The sequence below is a fragment of the Pagrus major genome, chromosome 4 (genome assembly GCF_040436345.1).
Source record: "Pagrus major chromosome 4, Pma_NU_1.0".
Taxonomy (NCBI): Eukaryota; Metazoa; Chordata; class Actinopteri; order Spariformes; family Sparidae; genus Pagrus; species Pagrus major.
The window spans coordinates 38666075-38688890 of NC_133218.1; the positions used below are offsets into that span (position 1 = coordinate 38666075).

At 43.2% G+C, this 22816-nt stretch overlaps 2 protein-coding genes across 2 annotated transcripts; both read left to right on the forward strand.

Annotated features, from left to right (window-relative positions):
* Positions 1-357: 357 nt before the first annotated feature.
* Positions 358-8765, forward strand: LOC140994323 (uncharacterized). The gene is made up of 3 exons (XM_073463895.1): positions 358-2247; positions 5420-5668; positions 6722-8765. Exons 1-3 carry the CDS (start codon positions 577-579, stop codon positions 8435-8437), a joined length of 3636 nt encoding a protein of 1211 aa, XP_073319996.1. The 5' UTR covers positions 358-576; the 3' UTR covers positions 8438-8765.
* Positions 8766-10188: 1423 nt separating this feature from the next.
* gpn1 (GPN-loop GTPase 1) lies at positions 10189-17201 on the forward strand. Its single transcript, XM_073464661.1, has 13 exons — positions 10189-10377; positions 11194-11287; positions 11391-11497; positions 12392-12429; positions 12557-12635; positions 12716-12810; positions 14406-14451; positions 14541-14687; positions 15287-15369; positions 16052-16091; positions 16170-16260; positions 16487-16591; positions 16683-17201. The coding sequence occupies exons 1-13, from the start codon at positions 10210-10212 to the stop codon at positions 16787-16789; spliced, it is 1200 nt and encodes a 399-aa protein (XP_073320762.1). The 5' UTR covers positions 10189-10209; the 3' UTR covers positions 16790-17201.
* The last annotated feature ends 5615 nt before the right edge of the window (positions 17202-22816 follow it).

The window sequence follows — 22816 nt, forward strand, 5'->3', positions numbered from 1 at the left end:
CTTCCCTGATCATTTTTGTTTCAACACATCTGAAGCCTGAAATGCTGCTTTGGATCAGGATGAGATTCTGGAACTGAACTGTTTTGTCACAAAAGCTTCAGAGTAGATCATTAACTGTGCGAGGAAACTGTTTGGATCTTTATGAGAGTTTAGTCTGATAAGTGCCGACTGTCAGTCAGCTGTTTTTAACCAGGAAAAGAAAACTGAACAGAATCAGATGAAGAGTCAGAGAAACATGAGTGAAGCCTGAAGAGCCAAGGATCATTTTACAACTAAACACTGTGATGTTTCCAAATGTTGCAGGTTTTAAGTTCAGATCCACAGAGCCGCTCCTCGTCCTGGAGTGAACAATAGGTCAATAATCGCTCCCTCTTCCTCCTCCTCCTCTCACACAGCAGCTCCACTCTGTCAGTGTATTTCCTTGTTCCCTCCCCTTCAGAGCTACAGTTTTGTGGATGAGTGTAACTGAGCTGACAGACCTCGTTCACTGCACAAACACACTGTTCAGATCAGAGGTCAACCCAGTTTCTGTTATCAGGAAGTGAAACTTAGACAGTCGATGTACTGAGAGGTGAAATGGCGCAGAGAGGACTTCAGCTGGACCGAGAGACTTTCTCTTGTCCGATCTGTTTGGATCTACTGAAGGATCCGGTGGCTACTCCCTGTGGACACAGCTACTGCAACAACTGTATTAAAGACCACTGGGACACAGAGGATGTGAAGGGGATCCACAGCTGCCCTCAGTGCAGGAAGAGCTTCACACCGAGGCCTCACCTGCTGAAAAACACCATGTTAGCAGCTTTAGTGGAGGAGCTGAAGAAGACTGGACTCCAAGCTGCTCCTGCTGATCACTGCTATGCTGGAGCTGAAGATGTGGCCTGTGATGTCTGCACTGGGAGGAAACTGAGAGCATTTAAGTCCTGTCTGGTCTGTCTGGCCTCTTACTGTGAGCAACACCTGCAGCCTCATTATGAATCAGCTCCTTTGAAGAAACACAAGCTGGTGGAGCCGTCAGAGAAGCTCCAGGAGAACATCTGCTCTCGTCATGATGAGGTGATGAAGATGTTCTGCCGTACTGATCAGCAGTGTATCTGTTATCTCTGCTCAGTGGACGAACATAAAGGCCACGACACAGTGTCAGCTGCAGCAGAGAGGACTGAGAGGCAGAGAGAGCTCGAGGGGAGTCGACAAAACCTCCAGCAGAGAATCCAGGACAGAGAGGAAGATGTGAAGGTGCTTCAACAGGAGGTGGAGGCCATCAATGGCTCTGCTGATAAAGCAGCGGAGCACAGTGAGAAGATCTTCACCGAGCTGATCCGTCTCATGGAGAAAAGACGCTCTGAGGTGAAGCAGCAGGTCAGATCCCAGCAGGAAACTGAAGTGAGTCGAGTCAAAGAGCTTCAGGAGAAGCTGGAGCAGGAGATCACTGAGCTGAAGAGGAAAGACGCTGAGCTGAAGAAGCTCTCACACACAGAGGATCACAACCAGTTTCTACACAACTACCCCTTACTGTCAGCACTCAGTGAGTCTACACACTCATCCAGCATCAATATCCGTCCTCTGAAGTACTTTGAGGATGTGACAGCAGCTGTGTCAGAGGTCAGAGATATACTACAGGACGTCCTGAGACAGAAACAGACAAACGTCTCACTGACAGTGACTGAAGTGGATGTTTTACTGCCACAACCAGAGCCCAAGACCAGAGCTGACTTCTTAAGATATTCATCTGACATCACACTGGATCCAAACACAGCACACAAATGGCTGTTATTATCTGAGAGGAACAGAAAAGCAACATGCATGAGTCAACAACAGTCTTATTCTCATCATCCAGACAGATTCACTTACTGGCCTCAGGTCCTGAGTAGAGAGAGTCTGACTGGACGTTGTTACTGGGAGGTGGAGCGGAGAGGGAGAGAGGGACAAGTTTATGTCGCAGTCGCATACAAGAATATCAAGAGAGGGAGCTCACAGGAATGTTTATTTGGACGCAATGACAAATCTTGGATGTTATATTGTTCCACAAACAGTTATTACTTTTATTACAACAGTGTCCACACTCCCGTCTCAGGTCCTCGGTCCTCCAGAGTTGGAGTGTACCTGGATCACAGTGCAGGTATTCTGTCCTTCTACAGCGTCTCTGGCACCGTGACTCTCCTCCACAGAGTCCAGACCACATTCACTCAGCCTCTCTATGCTGGACTTTATGTTGATCCTGAAGTCACTGCTGAGTTCTGTAGCCTCAGATAGACTGAAGTCATTTCAGGGTCAGTGGGTTAAATTCTGTGCTTCATTTTTTCAGACTTGTTTTGTTTCCATCATTGTTGCTGAGAGCTGATTGTTGTGTCATTTCTTCACCTGTCAATCAAACCTTGTGGGCGGTACTCTGACGTCTTCTTGTTGTTGTGTAAATGTTTGAGTGTGTTCAGGCGGCGCTCCTTCCTGTGTCTGTTCAGCCTCAGAGGCTGTCACTGCTCATGATGAGTTCAGTTCACATGATCATAATCAATCAGGAGATCAGTCCTTATTTGCTTGTAAATTCAATTTAAATGGTGAATAAACAAACATGAACAAAGTCTTCTCTTCTGGTCTTCACTCCAGGGTCTCACACAGAGCTGACGGAGAACATGACAGTGTGGGGGGGCACAGGGGTCCTTCCCCTGAAACTTGTTCAGTGAAAAATGAAGCAATTTTCTACACTTTGACATTTATATTCAAAGATTTTGGGAGATGATTTGAAAACTTTATCAGCAGCTCAGTAATGTCAGAGACAGATATAATATATAATATTACAGCCAGAGAAAGTATGAAAAATTAGGTATTTTCAAAACAGTATGAAGAAGTAAAATAACATCTTTTAATTTTTTATATATATGAAACCAATATCAACACTTTCAAACACAAAAGTTTCAATGAAATTAAAATAATCCTTCCTGTGAAAATATACAGTCTACATCACTACAACATGTGTTGTCCAGCTCTGAAGCTGTAATTAACAAGATGTGTCACTCTGTTTTTTTTCTGCAGGACCAAATAAGTTGTAGATGTGACAGAAGTACATTAATATACACAGAATCAACATGTGGTTCAACACAGTGAACGTATTTGTGCATATGTCTTGTGGTATTTCCTGGTTGTGATGGTCAGTGCTCGGGTTCATTTCCTTCACTGTTCCTTTAAAGCTGGAGTTCGTAGAATATGTGAAAAATGCATGAGACTGGGATGGAAACAAATGCGCTCCCCCCTCCCCTCCCTGTTTCGACTCGTAGCTCCACACCGTTCTCGTGGACGCGTGCGACTGTAGCGCTTGAAATATTCACGTCGGAACTTTTCTGTCATACACTTGCCGTGGCCGAATTACAGGTAAGAAAGTACTTTACCTTTCTCTCGTGAACAAATTGAACGTATGAACAAACAAACATTACTTTTGCATTGTTTAGAAGAGCGATAGAGACCGACAACAATAATGTCGTGCTAACGTCTCAGCATGACATAGCCTACATGTCTGGCACTAATAAAGCCACGATATTTGTCATACTGACGTGATACTTATACAGCATAATCTAATGACAACAGCAACACTTATATATCACGGGAAAGAGGTGTGAATGCTAAGAATAATAAAACAACATATAACGCTGAAGTAAACAATTACCCCCACATGCACAGACTATCGGAGACAACCACTTTATTCAGACACTTCTTTCTTTTCACCGTAACCTGAAAATAAATAATAACTGTCACATCCATATTTACACGGCACACGTCCTCTGTATGTCGTGTATATATAACAGTATTGACAATAAATTTGATGTAGACTTTGCGATTTATTCCGTCTGTTGTCACTCTCCCTCTTAGACTCTCGTTTCTCTACATCGGTCTTCCTTTTTTTGGCTGCTTGGCCGTGTACGTTTTTGTTGGTAATGCCGGGATAGCGGCTTTTCCTGCTGGGACGTCCGCAATTGCACCTTCACGGAACATGATCGCGCATCAACTTTGGTCGAGCAACCAATAGGAACGCCCAAAACAGCTTGCTCTGTAAAATGAACTGTGATTGGCTGAACACTGCCGTTACGGCAATGATTTTTTAAAGCCTGAATACAAAGCCAAGAGGAGACACAGAAGTCCAGTGTTCTGTCATAACACTGTGAATTACAATATGCTGAAAGGTTATTATTGATTTTTGACCAAATGACGCCAGAAATAACTTACTCACTCCAGCTTTAATTGTAAATATTTTACAAATATTTACTTTTCAAGTGAACCCTTCTTTTGAGACTATTTTTGGTCTGGTTATTGGTCCCTGATTCCAGGGTGGTGCCCCGTTTTAATTAATTTAATTAATTTTTATTCATTTAATTTTAATAATTATTCATTTCTAATAACCACACCTGTCCTACGATTAATTTCCAACAATGGTGCCCCGTGTGAGGCCATCTTAAACCAGTTTTATTGCAATATTGTATGTATGCACAATAATTTAATTTTTCCCAAAATGTCCTTTTTTGAAACATTTTTGTTTAGAAATTAAGCACTCATAACACACTAAATACATTCAATTGTGGTTTGTTGATTGCTGTAGTGTACTAGTGGTTAGTTTTTCTTTTAGCCCTAAATAGCTTGCATGCTATTTAGATTCTGCGGTCACTAACACTTTTAACTTGACTATTACTTCTCCAGAGGTGCTGAAGCCACCTCATTAACATCCTTACAGGATAGGTTGCATGAGAGTAATTAGCCTAACACCTACTAACAGGTAGGATTGTAAGTCACAGGTAAAGTCTCTCACCTGTGCATTAGCATTAGCAACACAGCAGCACTCACATAAGTTACTGAACCCACTGGCTGTCGCTGCTACTTCAGTAAAATGAGTAGACAAAACCCCAGTGTGAAAGGAGAGAGGCCACCTGAATGGCTACAACATTAGTACCTGTAATGAAAAATTCAGGAGCTAATAAGTTGTATTAATGACCCAGCTGGAAAGCTCGTTCCATTCCATTTTGATGTTTTTGTTTTGGTGGTTTTGAAAGCAGCAAAGGAATGAACAAAGGTTAATGGTTGATAATGACTTTATGATGTTTGTAACTAGACGTAGTTAGAAATCATCTGCCCAGATGTGCCTCAGTGTGAGTCAAATCCTGAGTCACAGTATCTGTTTGTCTCTTATTTCAAAGGATCATTTACTGCCTGACAGCCATGAAGTTAATCTTGAGGCATCAAAGTGGTCGTCCACAAACCAGAGGGTGACGTCATGGTGGGTGTGCACTCGGAAAAAAATAAAAATAAAAGGGTCAAATGCAAAAATTAAACAAAGTTGTATCAATTCTACAGATTCATTGATTCATATTAATCTTCCAATGTTGGGCTGAGCTCTTCACTCTGCTCCTGGGTCTTGAACTTTCTGACCGGCAGACCACAGGTGGTGAAGATCAAAAATTGCACCTCCAGCATCTGCACCCTCAACACCGGCGCCCCCCAAGGCTGTGTCCTGAGCCCCCTGCTCTTCTCCCTGTACACCCATGATTGTACAGCCACACACAGCACCAACACCATCATGAAATTGATCTCCAACAACATGGAGATGGCTTACTTGGAAGAGGTGGAGTTGCTGACATCATGGTGCAAGACCAACAACCTGGACCTGAACGTTACCAAGACCAAGGAGATGGTCTCCACTTTTAAATCACAGCTTAAAACGCACCTGTTCACTTTGGCCTTTGGCGGATTTATTTGCTTTTATTTGTTATATTTATCTGTTTTATTGTTTCTATTGCTTTTATTGTTTCTACTGTTTCTGCTTATTTTACTGTAAAGCACTTTGGTAGGCCACTGGCTGTTTTAAATCTGCTATATAAATAAAGCTGACATTGACATTGACTAGAACTGCATTGCCCTGCCTTCAGGACATTTATACCAGGCGGTGCAGGTCCAGAGCGACCAGGATCATGATGGACATTCACCACCCCAACCATGAACTGTTTGTGAAGCTGCCTTCTGGCAAGCGCCTACGCAGTGTCATGGCCAATTCGGACAATAAACTCTCATAAACCAACATAACACACACCATATATCATACACATCCATACACACCCTGCTACTTTGCACACGGTTCTTTCTGTAAATACTTTTGTTTTTGTCTCTTGTTTTTTGCCTTCACTGCTGCTATACTTGTACAATTGCATGTGACAAATACATCTTTGAATCTTGAATTTTGAATCAATGAACAGCAGGAGCAGCTGATCTGCTTCACTCTTCTGGATTCACAGTTAACTAATAACTTCTCTGATCATTTTTGTTTCAACACATCTGAAGCCTGAAATGCTGCTTTGGATCAGGATGAGATTCTGGAACTGAACCGTTTTGTCACAAATGCTTCAGAGTAGATCATTAACTGTGTGAGGAAACTGTTTGGATCTTTATGAGAGTTTAGTTTGATAAGTGCCGACTGTCAGTCAGCTGTTTTTAACCAGGAAAAGAAAACTGAACAGAATCAGATGAAGAGTCAGAGAAACATGAGTGAAGCCTGAAGAGCCAAGGATCATTTTACAACTAAACACTGTGATGTTTCCAAATGTTGCAGGTTTTAACTGAGGCTTCGTTGTAAATGAGGAAACAGAGTTCAGATCCACAGAGCCGCTCCTCGTCCAGGAATGAAGCAAAGCTTGATGACCTCTCCCTCTTCTCTCTGATCTGTTATCTTGTTACCTCAAATAAACTTCAGTTATCAGGAAGTGAAACTCAGACAGTCGATGTACTGAGAGGTGAAATGGCGCAGAGAGGAGTTCAGCTGGACCGAGAGACTTTCTCTTGTCCGATCTGTTTGGATCTACTGAAGGATCCAGTGGCTACTCCCTGTGGACACAGCTACTGCAAGAACTGTATTAAAGACCACTGGGACAAAGAAAATGAGAGGGGGATCCACAGCTGCCCTCAGTGCAGGAAGAGCTTCACACCGAGGCCTCACCTGCTGAAAAACACCATGTTGGCAGCTTTAGTGGAGCAGCTGAAGAAGACTGGACTCCAAGCTGCTCCTGCTGATCACTGCTATGCTGGACCTGAAGATGTGGCCTGTGATGTCTGCACTGGGAGGAAACTGAGAGCATTAAAGTCCTGTCTGGTCTGTGTGGCCTCTTACTGTGAGCAACACCTGCAGCCTCATTATGAATCAGCTCCTTTGAAGAAACACAAGCTGGTGGAGCCGTCCAAGAAGCTCCAGGAGAAAATCTGCTCTCGTCATGATGAGGTGATGAAGATGTTCTGCCGTACTGATCAGCAGTGCATCTGTTATCTCTGCTCCATGGAGGAACATAAAGGCCACGACACAGTGTCAGCTGCAGCAGAGAGGACTGAGAGGCAGAGAGAGCTGGAGGGGAGTCGACAAAACATCCAGCAGAGAATCCAGGACAGAGAGGAAGATGTGAAGGTGCTTCAACAGGAGGTGGAGGCCATCAATGGCTCTGCTGATAAAGCAGTGAAGCACAATGAGAAGATCTTCACCCAGCTGATCCGTCTCATGGAGAAAAGACGCTCTGATGTGAAGCAGCAGGTCAGATCCCAGCAGGAAACTGAAGTGAGTCGAGTCAAAGAGCTTCAGGAGAAGCTGGAGCAGGAGATCATTGAGCTGAAGAGGAAAGACGCTGAGCTGAAGAAGCTCTCACACACAGAGGATCACAACCAGTTTCTACACAACTACCCCTCAGTGTCAGCACTCAGTGAGTCTACACACTCATCCAGCATCGATATCCGTCCTCTGAAGTACTTTGAGGATGTGACAGCAGCTGTGTCAGAGGTCAGAGACAAACTACAGGACGTCCTGAGAGAGACATGGACAAACGTCTCACTGACAGTGACTGAAGTAGATGTTTTACTGCCACAACCAGAGCCCAAGACCAGAGCTGGATTCTTAAGATATTCATGTGAAATCACACTGGATCCAAACACAGCAAACAAATGGCTGTTATTATCTGAGGGGAACAGAAAAGCAACAAGAGTGAGACAACATCAGTTTTATTCTCATCATCCAGACAGAGTCACTTACTGGCCTCAGGTCCTGAGTAGAGAGAGTCTGACTGGACGTTGTTACTGGGAGGTGAAGCCGAGAGGGGGAGAAGTTCAGGTAGCAGTCGCATACAAGAATATCAGCAGAGCAGGGAAGTCAGAGGAATGTGCATTCGGATTCAATGACAAATCTTGGAGGTTCGATTGTGAAACAGACAGTTATCAGTTTTATCACAACAGTGTCCTCACTCCTGTCTCAGGTCCTCGGTCCTCCAGAGTTGGAGTGTACCTGGATCACAGTGCAGGTATTCTGTCCTTCTACAGCGTCTCTGGCACCGTGACTCTCCTCCACAGAGTCCAGACCACATTCACTCAGCCTCTCTATGCTGGACTTGGTGTTGATGATGGAGCCTCTGCTGAGTTCTGTAGCCTTAGATAGACTGAAGTCATTTCAGGGTCAGTGGGTTAAATTCTGTGCTTCATTTCTTCAGACTTGTTTTGTTTCCATCATTGTTGCTGAGAGCTGATTGTTGTGTCGTTTCTTCACCTGTCAATCAAACCTTGTGGGCGGTACTCTGACGTCTTCTTGTTGTTGTGTAAATGTTTGAGTGTGTTCAGGCGGCGCTCCTTCCTGTGTCTGTTCAGCCTCAGAGGCTGTCACTGCTCATGATGAGTTCAGTTCACATGATCATAATCAATCAGGAGATCAGTCCTTATTTGCTTGTAAATTCAATTTAAATGGTGAATAAACAAACATGAACAAAGTCTTTTTTTCTGGTCTTCACTCCAGGGTCTCACACAGAGCTGACGGAGAACATGACAGTGTGGGGGGGCACGGGGGTCCTTCCTCTGAAACTTGTTCAGTGAAAAATGAAGCAATTTTCTGCACTTTGACATTTATTTTCAAAGATTTTGGGAGATGATTTGAAAACTTTATCAGCAGCTCAGTAATGTCAGAGACAGATATAATATATAATATTACAGCCAGAGAAAAGTATGAAAAATGAGCTATTTTCAAAACAGTATGAAGAAGTAAAATAACATCTTTTAATTTTTTATATATATGAAACCAATATCAACACTTTCAAACACAAAAGTTTCAATGAAATTAAAATAATCCTTCCTGTGAAAATATACAGTCTACATCACTACAACATGTGTTGTCCAGCTCTGAAGCTGTAATTAACAAGATGTGTCACTCTGTTTTTTTTCTGCAGGACCAAATAAGTTGTAGATGTGACAGAAGTACATTAATATACACAGAATCAACATGTGGTTCAACACAGTGAAAACTAGTGGAGATATTATTGTTTGAAAATGACAGATGGTTCGTTGCAGGTTCATCTTCTTTACGAGCTTTTCTGAGCCCAGTTGGCTCCATGTTGGTGTTGGTTCTGGTGCTGATGAGAGGATGTAGTTCACTGAGCGCTTTAACACAAAACTAGGACACACAGGAATTAGGACACACCTGTTTATAATAGATTTCAGTGCTCTTCATATTTATATTAATAACTTTTATTGAAAAAAACGACAGTTCAGCAGAAAGAAGTGTGTTTCATTCAACCAGTATAGGAAAACTATTGACATTTGTCTTTTTAGATTTTCTCATTAAAAACATTAATAAAAATAGTAGGTGCACTAAAATCAAATTAAAAGTGATGTGTTATAACTGTCAACTGTTTATTATATAATTCTGCACTGATTTTGAGTCAATGTGTCACATGATCTGGAATTTATCGAATAAAATTGGTAATTTTTCCTTAAAAATATTAAGATAAAATATAACGAGCACTAAAATTCAATAAAAAGTGGTGGTTCCTAATCATTCAGAGCAGTAATACAATGCGGCATTGGTTTGGATTCATGTGGTCACATGACAATGAACCTATTGAAAAAACAGCAATTATTTTCTTTTCAACATGTTTAATGTTTAACAGTTTAATTTCTAACCATAATTTTCACTAATAAGGACACGAAGATACTGACAACAACATTATCTTTGATTCAGCAAAGGTCACTGTTCTATCCTCCATTCTCCCATCGAGCGGCATCATTTTACGACAGTTACAGCGTCTTTACGGCAGCGCCCGCGTCTTTACGACAGCACCAGCGCCTTTACGACAGCACCAGCGCCTTTACGACCGTGGGGCCAGCGTCTTTACGACAGCGCCAGCGCCTTGACGGCAGCCTGTTCCCACAACATCAGTCAACATGGCGGAAGCGGCGCAGAGTCCCGGAGCTGAGGAGGTTTTGATGGGAAACCAGGAGGGTTCGGCGGCGGGGAGAGACAGCGGGACACCGGGAGCTGCTGCCCGGGACAAACCCGTGTGTCTCATCGTTCTGGGCATGGCGGGCTCCGGGAAAACCACCTTCGTTCAGGTAGGTTAGCGAGTGTGGCTAACGGTGGCTAATAGCATGAGTTAGCTTCTTCAGCCAGGTAACAACGTCAGACAGGCACAGTTCACATGTCTGCGGTATAAACCCGCTCTGCTGCGAGGTCTTCGTAGACACTGGTGACTGTGGAGGAGGAAGGAGGAGGTTACCTGCTCACCTGGTGGCTCATAACCTGTCTCACTGTTAGCTGGCTGCTGTAGGCTACAGCTAGCATTAGCCTCTGGAGTCCTGTGTGCGTCACTGATCTCTGGCAGCAGGTGTGTGAAAACACCTGCAGGTCCGCTGACATTTCTCATAATCAGCGATTAGACCAAACTGTATCTATTAACATTGTTCTTCTTTATGTGTTGGACTGTGGCTGAGTTTTAGTATTAACGCTCAAACATCTCGTAATTCAGTCTGAACCTGCAGACAGTTAATATCCGAAGTGTCATCGTCTCAGTGAGGCAGAGAGGAGATCTCCTGTTGTTCCTGTTGTTCCTGCTGTTCACATGTAATCGGATAGAAACCATTCAAGCTGTCACCGTGTCGGGTTGATCACATGAACAGTGGCTCTCTGGTTCTTACAGGCTTCATGTAGATTCAGTGTCAGTAACACTGAGCAGTAAACAGCTCAAAGTCCATCTTTGTAGAGGAATATTTATTCTCATTCATAGTTTAGCTGTCGTGTGTTTATTGTTTATTTATACATTTGATATTTTGCTGTTATTTTTTAAATCTCCTCTTCTGTATCTTGTTATTATCCCTGCAGTGCTGTACAGTGTCTCTGTTTTGATCTCACAGTATTTTTGTTCCTTCCAGAGGCTGACGGCTCATCTTCACTCTCAGAAAGCTCCTCCGTACGTCATCAACCTGGACCCTGCCGTCCATGAAGTCCCCTTCCCCGCAAACATTGGTGAGCGGACCGGTCTACATCCCGGAAACACTCAACATACATGTAACAGATGGCGAACGGTAGCGTACATGAGCCTTCAGTCTGTCTGTCCTCTCTCCTCCAGACATCAGGGACACCGTCAACTACAAGGAGGTGATGAAGCAGTACGGCCTCGGACCGAACGGAGGCATCGTGACATCGCTCAACCTGTTCGCTACGCGCTTTGATCAGGTGACTCAGAATCTTTTGTTCTGTAAAAGTGATTTTGTGAGAAGTCTCAATTTTCCCATTTATTTCTGGCAGTGTTAAAATTCAAGATAATTATATTACATTTACAACAAGTAAATTCACCCGAAACACATATTGGTGTCAGTCAGTGCGACTTAAACGTCCTGAGGATCTCATTATTTCTGATGTTCATCTGCTATAAACGTCCATAAATCCACTCAGAAATCAGAGAAGTCTCTGCAGAACCTTCCTGACAATCGTCATGTTTTTAAGTTTTCTTCAATCCAGTGATGTCTGTACACCCGTGGGTACGCTGCACACAGGAGCTGCTGATAGATAATCAGCACACATTTAACAGAGACTGTTTGATAAAATGTGAACAAATATAGGCTAAAAATCTGTGCTCATGGAAGTATTGACCTGTAGCTGTCGTTGCATCCGGGCATCAGGTGAGCTGTTACTGGGACATGTTCTCCTGATGGTTTTGATTATTTTTCATTGTACTGGTCCATATACAGACATTTTTGTTGGTGTTAAAACACGTTTCCATCTGTCAGATAATCAACGTGTTTCACTTCGTCCATCTTCACACAAAAGTCAAAACTCGGACTGAGCTGATTTATAAAAGAGAGAAAGTAAAATTACAGGATGGCCAGAGACCGAAACACAGCAGGTTATTACAGCTGTAATTATTACTCAGGAGTGAAAAATTAACCACTTACGTCCTCTGGATTTTGGTCTCGAGGAAGTGTTGTTATTTTAAACCAATCCAGTCTGAAACAGTCTTCTGTGTGAAGCTGTTTTGTTTTAAATGTCCAGATGTGAAATGTTCTGATGAAATCATGATAAAAACCAGACTGAATGATTCATTAACACCTGTGTGTTTGTGTCCTTCAGGTGATGCAGTTCATAGAGAAGAAGCAGCAGAATCACCGGTCAGTTTATATGTTTTAAACATCCTGTGTGGTCAGTGTGGTTCTCCGCTCAGCTGGACGCCTCGTGGTCCTCTTCAGACTCTGTTTCACACTGAGCTTCTCTCTCTCTGACCTTTGACCTCTGCAGGTATGTGCTGATTGACACCCCGGGTCAGATTGAAGTCTTCACCTGGTCTGCGTCTGGAACCATCATCACAGAGGCTCTGGTTCGTCCGCACACTGTTGTTTTCTTTCTGTCTCTTGATTACAGGACAGTCAGTTAATATTCCTCCTGTGTGTGTCTCAGGCGTCTTCCTTCCCCTGTGTCGTCATCTACGTGATGGACACGTCCCGCAGCGTCAACCCCGTCACATTCATGTCCAACATGCTGTACGCCTGCAGGTACATTACCATCAGATTACGTTTATAGACACTTGGGTATTATTTTGATCTTGTTGTCGATCATTTATATCAGTAAAAATAACATCCTGCTCACCAAGTTAACAGCTGAGCTCTATGAACATGGTGACATCACTGACACGAAGTCAACACAGGCTGGAAACAAGCCTCCATCTTCAGAGAGAAAACTGATCTGTTTTTTGTGATGATGCAGTTTTACAGATTGCAGGAGCTCTGAAAAACAGCAACAATAGTAATTAAAACTTTTTATAAACAATACTTTTTAAAATCTGTTGGAAAATGTGAGTTGTATAATTGTAGTTGTAGTTTTTACAAATACCAAACAAACACTGGACTCAGATGAAATTATCTTAAAAAAATAATCTTAAAAATCATTTTATGATCATATATATGTAGAAAAAAACACTTCAGACAGGTGCAAAGGAACAAGGAGATCAACATTTTGCTTGCAACTTTTCATCTGCAGGATCATTTATGTGTTTAAACTCATCCAGCAGGGGGAGCTAACAGAACAGATACCAACACTGAGTTTACAGGTTTGTATCAAGTAACAAACAAAACCAGTGATAGTTGTCTGTAAGTTCATGGGAACCAATACAATCTTTAAAGTAATCATTAAATGGAGTAATATAACATCTTCAATTTTTTGTATGTCTTGAGTGAATATTAACACTTTTCACATAAAAAGTTTTAAGGAAATTTTAAGGTTTACAATCAAAATATCAGCTCTGGAGCCGTAATTAACAAGATGTGTGTCACAAAAATAAGTTGTAGATGTGACAGAAGTACATTAATACTACACAGAAGCAACATGTGGTTCAACACAGTGAAAACTAGTGGAGATATTAATGTTTGAATATGACAGATTCTTCATTCAGGTAAAAAAAATGACTTCCTTTCATTAATTTGATTTGTTGCTAAACATTCAGCAACAACTATTTAAATGAATACATGTTGTAAATGATCCTTGGGGCTTCTTGGATGTTCAGGACAAATTTCAACCCAATCCAGTGAAAAATAAGAAGCTGGAGAGGCCGAGCAAGCACATACACAGAGTTCAGCTGTAGGATTGTACACGGTCCCATTGATTTAAGATTGTACGCAAGGGCCGAGGTGAGTTGGTAAACTGACAAAAGTCAAATTTCACACTGAGCTGATTAAAAAATAAAGTGAAAGGAATAAACTGAGAGATTTAAGGAAGTCGCTCTGGAGGGGATTTAAATGACAGGAGGAGCAGCTAGCTCACAGAGAAACATTGTGACTGTAATCATTACAGTAATGAGCTCCAGGTGAAAAAAAAATCACTGTGTTGTTTGTGTTGTGTTTCCTGATGTGGTCCTCAAGCTGTTTCACCACTGTATTGTTTTTTCCAGCTGTGAACAGCTCCTCCATTTCCTTTCTGCATTTCATTGTGGGACAGTAGATTTTGACAATGGCACACTCAAAAACATTTTTTTCTACAATAACTCGCTGTCAGAAGTAGCTGTGCTGTGTCATGTGACAGCGATCGTGTCTCACAGTAGTTCTTCAGACATGGTTTCAGTCTCTCAGTCTCAGCTGATGTTTCTTTCTCTCAGTATTCTCTACAAGACCAAGCTGCCCTTCATCGTCATCATGAACAAGGTGAGCTCACCTCCTGTCTGCCGTTCAACTATTCACATTTTATTTTGTGTTGTTGCTGAGTGAATTCTCTCCTGTTGTTCTCTGTGCAGACTGACATCATTGACCACAGCTTCGCCGTGGAGTGGATGCAGGACTTTGAGGTTTTCCAAGACGCTCTGAACCAGGAAACCTCGTACGTGAGCAACCTGACGCGCTCCATGAGTCTGGTTCTGGACGAGTTCTACACCAACCTGAGGGTAAGAGTTCGCGCACAGGCCAGAGGGCTGAATCAAGAAGGGAGATGTTATTGGTCAATCAGATGAGTTGAGAATAAACTCAGACTGGATCCACAATCAGTTGTCTTATATTTAAAAACCAGAGTTCTTGTAAAGATGTGGCTCCACACTGAAACACCTGCAGCCTCTAGTCTTTGAAAGAGTACAAAGGTGTTTAGATCATTTCATCTGCAACAGAAATATTCCTTCAGTGCCAAACTACGACTTCTCTCCGTCTCTCTGACAGCTATCAGTTTCTCTGCTCCCCTCCCCCACTCACTGGCGCCAGCATGCGTTGTCATCACGTAGCGTTACGACGTCTTCACATGTGCACAACATGATATGACAGACGGCTGAAGTCTTGGCTTCATGTTGCAATAAGATAAATGCTCAAGGTTTAAACAGGATCGTGTAAACAACAATCTTCTGTGGCCTCCGCCTGCAGGAGATCTGTTTTCATTGCATTCATCTCTTTTCTTTGGGTGTAACTCAGTTTTCTCTGTGCCGCAAAGCTGGTAACTCAGGTAGGAACCAGTATTAAAGGTGGACCCCTCCTGACAGGGTCGTCTCTGTGTCTGCAGGTGGTGGGCGTGTCCGCAGTGACAGGAAGTGGACTGGATGAGCTGTTTGTTCAGGTGGAGGACGCCGCCGACGAGTATGAGAGGTGAGTTCATCAGTCTGTTTGAGTCTGCAGGTACACTAACACAGCTACTCACCTGTAGTGTTCACACTCCCTCACACTCTGGAGACTTGATGTCAGATCATATTAGGACGAGGCAGTTAATTAAAAAGTTATGACATTATGACTGGTCTTATTTAATGTATGTCAGGGTGTTCGATAACGTCTTCCCTTCCTACAGGCTGCCACCAACTCCTGTGATGCACCTGAAAGTACAACAATGAACAGAAGAATAAGAACATAAGCAGAGTTTACTGTGTCGTTGTTCCTCCTACGCTGCAGCTCAAGGGTGTAATAATGTGTCCGGTCCAACTCGAATAGACAAAATGACTCAAATGTTGGAGGAATGTATCTGAGGGCGGCCGCGAGAGCAGGAATCTGAATCCGTGTCTCATTAACGAGCGATGTCTCAGTGCTGTGGTGAGAAGGTTGTGTAAATGATTTCACTTTAAAAGAGAAGGTTTGATATTTGTCTTTGTCAGAGCTCACATCAGCTCACAGTGGATTATCTCAGGTGAGGCAGTGAAGTCTCTTCTGTTTGTCTGGTCATGTCTGCTTCACCGTCTGTCCTCTGTGCTCAGGTCTGAGCTCCCTGTGCTGACCTGAGTACACAAAGCTTATTTGAAAGTTTGTGTGATGCACTGAACTCTTCCTCCTCCTTCCTCAGGGAGTATCGACCCGAATATGAACGACTCCGTAAACAGCTGGTGAGTGTGTTTCTGTGTGTTTTGTCTGTCTGTCTGTCCTCACATGTCTCCGTGTTGTAACTGATTCCTGTCCTTCAGGCGGAGGCTCAGAGCAAGAAGCAGCAGCAGCAGCTGGAGCGGCTCAGGAAGGACCTGGGAGCTGTCGACATGACGACCACACCTAAGACAGGTAGAGCTGACAGACAGAAGTTAAAGTACAAAACAAAACTGAGAGGGCTTTATTTTACAGCTCTGTGATTTCTTAAGTCTCCAATCCAGTGTCAGAATACATTTAGTGTTTGTTGCTAAAAAAAATAATAGTGAAATGGATTGTTACTGTAATAACGAGGGGTGGGTGAAGCTGAAGCTGGTGGAGATAAACGTCCACTGAATGCTGTTTGACTTCATGTCCACAGAGGAGCCTGACATAGCCGGGCCCAGTGACCTCATCATGACCCGTGGTAACCCTGATGAAGAGGAGGAGGAGGAGGACAGTGACACGGACGACATCGATCACAGTGGTGAGAAAAGACTGTCAAAAACAAAACAACACATAAAAACTCAAATAAAACTGAAGTGTGACGGAAATCTTTGTTTCCTTTTTGTTTGTAGCCACGGAGGAGAGCAAAGAGGCCGACGCCTTCGGAAACTTTCTGACTGAGAGGAAGGAAGTGGTTCAGGTCCGAAACAAAAGGTGTGCATTGCCTGACGGACCCTGACCCCTGACCTCTGCAGCCTGACCTCTGACCTCTGACTCTGTCAAGAAGAAAGTAAACGACAGAGGCTGAATGAAGGTGAGGGATCTCAGAAACCTCCCGGTGGTTTCTCCCTGTGTGATACAGACTCTCACCTGGCACAGAGACGAGTGAAGATTCCTCCATCGGTGACGTTCAGATATGAGATCTGAACTTCCTGTCTGATCAGGTGACCTCTGACCCTGTGACCCTGGTCCTGCAGTAAAGCTGATTGGCTGCTCCTCAGCGTCGCTCCTTCCTCATAGAGACAAAGTTATATTTTTATATCAGAAAAGACTTTATTCTGCTTTTCTTGTGTTCTTCATTCTGTTGACTTGTGTTTGTGAAGCGCTGACAGGATCCACGATCTGCAAAATAAAAGTGAGCTTTTACTTCACAGTTGGTTTTTAGTTCAGACGGTTTGTGATGTTTCCACCACTCACATCGCTCCATATGAGACTCCAGCTCACAAACTAGTTTCTTACATTAAGATGAGTTGTTACTAACGTTTACAGACACGACCTGCAGGTGGAGGTGCTGACTAACGTTAGGATGCTAATATCTGACCTTAAACTCAATAAATAATGTTTAATAATAATTCTGAAAGATTTTAAATTCCTGTTCACTGAAATAACAAAACGTAGGGAATTTAAATGTTTTTATTTGACATGAAATTTTATACAGAAATGTTTAAATAAAATGAATGTGAATTAGAGAGGTGACATTAAAAGACTTATACGATACATGAATAACTACAGACGCTCGAACAGTCACGACTCGAACACGTTATTTCTCCAGTTTTCCTGTGAAAACCAGTTAAATTTGTTTTTGTTTTCTCGAGATCACAAGTTCTTCCTGTCTTTATGGAGGAAAAACAAAAATGTTGTAATCCTGAGATTACGAATGAATCCATTATCACATGAACACAAAAAGTTTCTTTGTGTTTATTAGATCAGCGGCGTCGTGTCCCAGCATGCACGTCTGGTTTGCTTTGAAAATCCCAAAACCAGCTCACAGAGCAGCAGGATGGTCGACTGCTGAGGAATCTTATGAAGTCGACTGATGTTTTCTCAGTGCAGACGCCGATTCTACGTAATCAAGGAGACCGATAACTGAAAACTATTTACATTTGCAGTAATAATAAAAATATTAGTGTCAAAGTTGAGAATAAGCAGTGGTGGAACGTAACCAGCTACAATTTACTCAAGTACTTTACTTAAGTACAATTTTGAGGTACAAGTATTTCCATTTTCTGCTACTTTATTCATCCACTCAGAGCTGAAGTGTTGCATTTTTAAATCAATGTATTTTATTGGCAGTCAAAGACATAAAACTCAGAGACCAGTAATCTGTGAAATGCTGAATTTTTGCCGTGATAATCAGACAGTCCGATTATCTGTCTGCCTCAGACAGCTCGAGGAAAAGACAGCGGTGATTCTGTGACGATGATGTCCAGTGTATTTCAGTCCTGCAGTAGATCCTCATCATGAAGGTTGGAGGAGATGCTGGAGGATGTTGAACTGCATTGTTTTACACTGACGGGTGTTTCTGTTATTTTGTCCACTTCCATCACTGATGGTAGAGAAAGACAGACACAGCTCTGAATGGAAGAAGAGAAACTCCCACACACTGCTCACTTCTGAAAAGCAGCTCGTTGTGATGAACGGAGCATCCGCCATTGTTTTCTTTGTGCTGAGGTTCCTGACAGAAGCTGAGCTCGTTCGAGCTGCTCTCTGTTCATCTCCATTCATGTCTGAGCTCTGTGAATGGACTCAGATCCTCCGCCTGCCGACCATCTGCCAACACGCTCTGCTCGCTCGCCTACACGCAGCCGAGCGTGGTCGCACCAACGAGCAGCTGACTCACTTTCACATTTACTCAGATGCTGAAGGATGAAACTGAGGTACTTTGACTTCACATACATTTTTTCTTTTAATGTCACTGTGAACTTTTACACCACTAAATTTATCTGCCAGCTTTACTCTGCAAGTTAATTGTGATTTATGCACAAAACATACAGAGTTTATAAAACATGTTTGTTTTTCTCAGCAGACATCATATTTTGGGTTTCTGGCTCATTGTTACCTCATTTCTCACTATTTTCCAGCAACAATCAATGAATTCATGGAGAAAAGAAATATTAGTGTCTGAGCTTCACCTCAACAACTTCAACAGTAAAGAGAAGAGAACAGCTGCAACACTTTACTGCGCTGGATTATACAAAGGTCCACATTTTCACTGCAGGACCTCGTGTTTTACTGAAGTTAAGAGTCCAAATACTCCATAACAATACTACATAACAACATATATATGATGATTAAGTTTAACTTTTAAACTGATGATTTTCATGGTTTGTTTTCTAAATCTTAATGCTTCAACATGCACAAGATATTTTAGACAAAAAAGTTCAACAGTTTGTGTTTCAACAGGACGATGTCATCAAAATAAATGCTTTTCAGAAGACAGTTTTCAGGGCATGAAGAATGAAATGATTAATGAGGTGATGCATAACATTATTATATATATGGATTATTGAATTTTAAAGGAACCGAAGGAAGCAAAGAATCCAGCCATCATCTCCTCCTGATGATATAAAGTCAGGCTCAGCCATCATCTCCTCCTGATGATATAAAGTCAGGCTCAGCCATCATCTCCTCCTGATGATATAAAGTCAGGCTCAGTCATCATCTCCTCCTGATGATATAAAGTCAGGCTCAGTCATCATCTCCTCCTGATGATATAAAGTCAGGATCAGCCATCATCTCCTCCTGATGATATAAAGTCAGGCTCAGCCATCATCTCCTCCTGATGATGTAAAGTCAGGCTCAGCCATCATCTCCTCCTGATGATATAAAGTCAGGTGAAGTCTCGTAGTTCACAGAACATTTCTGGAGCTTCACAGTAAAACAATTGCAGCGTTCTGCTGAACAGCTGAAGCAGCTGGAGATGATTTAAAACAACCTACCTACTTCAGTTGTTAGTTGTTGTACTTCACTTGACTTTATATCATCAGGAGGAGATGATGACTGGATTTTGCATTTTGGGTGAACTGTTCCTTTAATGTCAAAGCATATTGTAGAAGTAAGAAGCATCAAGAAACAGAAACATGCTCCTCACCCAGAAGGTGAAATTGCAGCTAAGAATGACGTTATTTTATTGAATATGAATGTATTGAACTTAAGTACAGATAATAAAGTTTACAGTCTGTTTTTACACTTCAGCCAAAACATCAAATATTTATAAAACACACTTCATGTGCAGGTCGCTGAAGTGTGACGACTTCTGGCTCGTCCGTCTGCCTCAGGTGAGTTTCTGGAAGCGTCCGCCTGCAGCAGCAGTGACTCACCTCCGCTGACATTCAGCCCACACTGTTGTCTGTTCTCTCTCCCCTCCTCCTCGTCCTCCTCCTCTTCCTCGTCCTCCCTCCTCTCTCTCTCTCCTCCCTCCCCTCTCTCCTCTCTTCTCTCCCCTCTCTCTCCTCTCTCTCCTCTCCCACCTCCTCCTCAGTGGGCTGCAGACACGACCAGAAACAGAAACGCTGGCAGTCACGACGCCTCGCCGACACAAATAAAACACACGACTGCTGGCTGAGAGTCAGGCTGCTCATTCATACTGAGGCTGAGCGACACACACACACACACACACACACACGCTGTTAAACTGGTCTCAACTGGTTCACACTGGCAGCTACATTCATATTTTCCAGTATATTTGTCTCTGCAGTTTGTCGCCTGTAAAACCTTTTTAAATCATTCTCTCCACACACGGACACTCGGAGCCGTCAGGGTCAAATCACCTCAGCAGTGACGGGTTTCACCTCCTTCACTCCTCACTGACCTCTGACCTCTGACCACTGTGTCTTTGTCCTAAATTAAAGCAAAAGAACCTCTCTGGACTGACTGGAGCAGGATCAGATCACCTGTGTGCAGGTGTGCAGACGGACTCCTGATTATTGAGTGAGGGCAGCCTGGGTCTTTCTCCTCACAGCCAATCAGGGTGTGACGACGCCCTCGTGTGAAGGCTTAAGAGAGGTGGGGACTGACACGTCTGGGTCACTCTGGTTCTGTTTGACCCACTGCAGACCTCATCCCAACAACTGTCAGCAAGCACATCTGCTCTGTTCTGACCCAGTTCACGTTTCTGTGCTCTGGACAGCCCGATTGATGCCCGATGCCTTCACTGAACCCGTCGATACCTGAGCTCCTCTTTACCTTCAGTCTTCTCACATTTCATTCATTGTTGACTTCAGAGGCAGTAAAAGAAGAAATAGATTTTTATTTTCCCTGATATTTTCCCATTATTGCCAAAGTATTTGGGACCTTTGAGATTCAAACAAAAAACACTGATTCCTGCACACAGGAACCTCTGAGCTGATTCATTTATTTCATAAAAAGGTCGATGTTTCGGTCATGAGACTTTTCTCGAGACGCAACACTTAAATTGATCCCACAGTTAAATGATGAGCCGCAGCTGTGCTGCAGGTGTGTTCACAATCACATGCAACAGCTCAACAAATCAAGATCTCCATGAGCTCCATGAGCTAACGGAGTCGTATGATATCTACAACACACAGGACATGTTTCACTTGTAGGTCCAGTCCGCAGAATATAGCTCAGAAATTCTACAACTCAGAAAACATCTGGCATTTCAGATGATTCTGGTTTCTCGTTCATTCCAGTTTCCTTTCTCAGTCTTCCAGTTTTCAGAGGGAATCATCTGGTCCAGTCCGGTCTGGTCCATGATATACATTCATCAAGTTCCCCATAAACAGATCTATTTTTTGTTTGTGTTTCATGTGTTGGGGCTGGTTCTCAGGCATTTTCCTGCACCAGTACCGCCACAGACTTGTTGAAGGTAACTGTAAAGACACTCAGCTGTATGTAATGTGGGTCGGTGACGTCTGGACGGTGCATCGCTGGTTTATCTGCCTGTCTGGGAATCAGACCAGCGACCTGGTCTCAGGTTGGGCGGTGGTCTCCTCGTTAGATCACAAGAAGAAAAAATAGGGAAGAATTTTAAAGGAGACCTTCTTTGCTTTTTTCACGTTTTCCCCCTCAGTGTGTTTTATACTGAAGGTTCTTGTGCATGTTAAAGGTCTTGAAAGTTACGTCCACACCAACAGGAGCTCCTCTCCCCTCCTGAAGCGCCTGAACGCCTCGTCAGGAGTCCAGCCTTTGGTTCTGTGGCTTCTTGACATCACCATGTCACACATTTGCATAAGTTACAGCTAGCTTACAAAACAATTCAGCTCTGGACCAATATGCAGTTTTTCCACCAGCACTTTTGAGTTGAGCCGAGCCGCACCAGTGATGGATCTGCTCTGGAGCAGGGCCAAGCTGCAGCCGCCGCGCCTCTAAGCGAGCTGTGTTGACATTTTGCGACTGCAGCCAACAGGAACCCGTCTCCTCCTCAAGTTAACACTAAACTCATGTCTGTGCAGGAAACCTGAGAGAAAGAGGATTTAAAGTCAGTGTTCAGCTCTCAGCACGTCTGCAGCTTCTGATTGGATCCCTTTAGTTTCTCTCGTCCTGTTTGTTTCAAACATCTGCTGAGTTTCACTGTTTCATGTGTTCGCTGTCAGCTGGTTCATGTTCAGTTACTGCAGCTGAAAACATGTTTCCTGTGATGCTGCTTCATAATAAAAGCTCTGAAATGACTTAAATGACGGGGGGCTTTTATTGTGGAGAAGTTATAGGAAATGAAATGTGTTTGTAACTGAGTTAGCGGAGCCACTTTGTTAGCGGTGATTTGTCGATAGGACTGCAGGGATCTGACTCACCTTCAAGCAGGTAGACCAGTTGTGGTGGAGTCAAACCGGGTAGAACCAGGCCGGCAGATGTGATGTACAGATGTAGATGTGGGTCGAGGCTGATGCAGGTCATCTGCTGCTCTAACATGTGCAGTGGTGATATTCACAGAAGTTGTGCCTCAAACTGCAAGAAATACATCAACGGAGCCGACCGGAGACATGGTTTGCTCAGGCATGTGTGAGCTGACCAATCAGAGCAGACT

Coding starts and splice junctions, on each gene's coding strand:
- LOC140994323 (XM_073463895.1), top strand. CDS start 577: ATGGCGCAGAGAGGACTTCAGCTGGACCGAGAGACTTTCTCTTGTCCG. Junction 2,248..5,419: donor CTGAGTTCTGTAGCCTCAGA/TAGACTGAAGTC, acceptor GGCAGACCACAG/GTGGTGAAGATCAAAAATTG. Junction 5,669..6,721: donor TTACCAAGACCAAGGAGATG/GTCTCCACTTTT, acceptor AATAAACTTCAG/TTATCAGGAAGTGAAACTCA.
- gpn1 (XM_073464661.1), top strand. CDS start 10,210: ATGGCGGAAGCGGCGCAGAGTCCCGGAGCTGAGGAGGTTTTGATGGGA. Junction 11,498..12,391: donor TCGCTACGCGCTTTGATCAG/GTGACTCAGAAT, acceptor TGTGTCCTTCAG/GTGATGCAGTTCATAGAGAA. Junction 16,092..16,169: donor AACGACTCCGTAAACAGCTG/GTGAGTGTGTTT, acceptor CCTGTCCTTCAG/GCGGAGGCTCAGAGCAAGAA.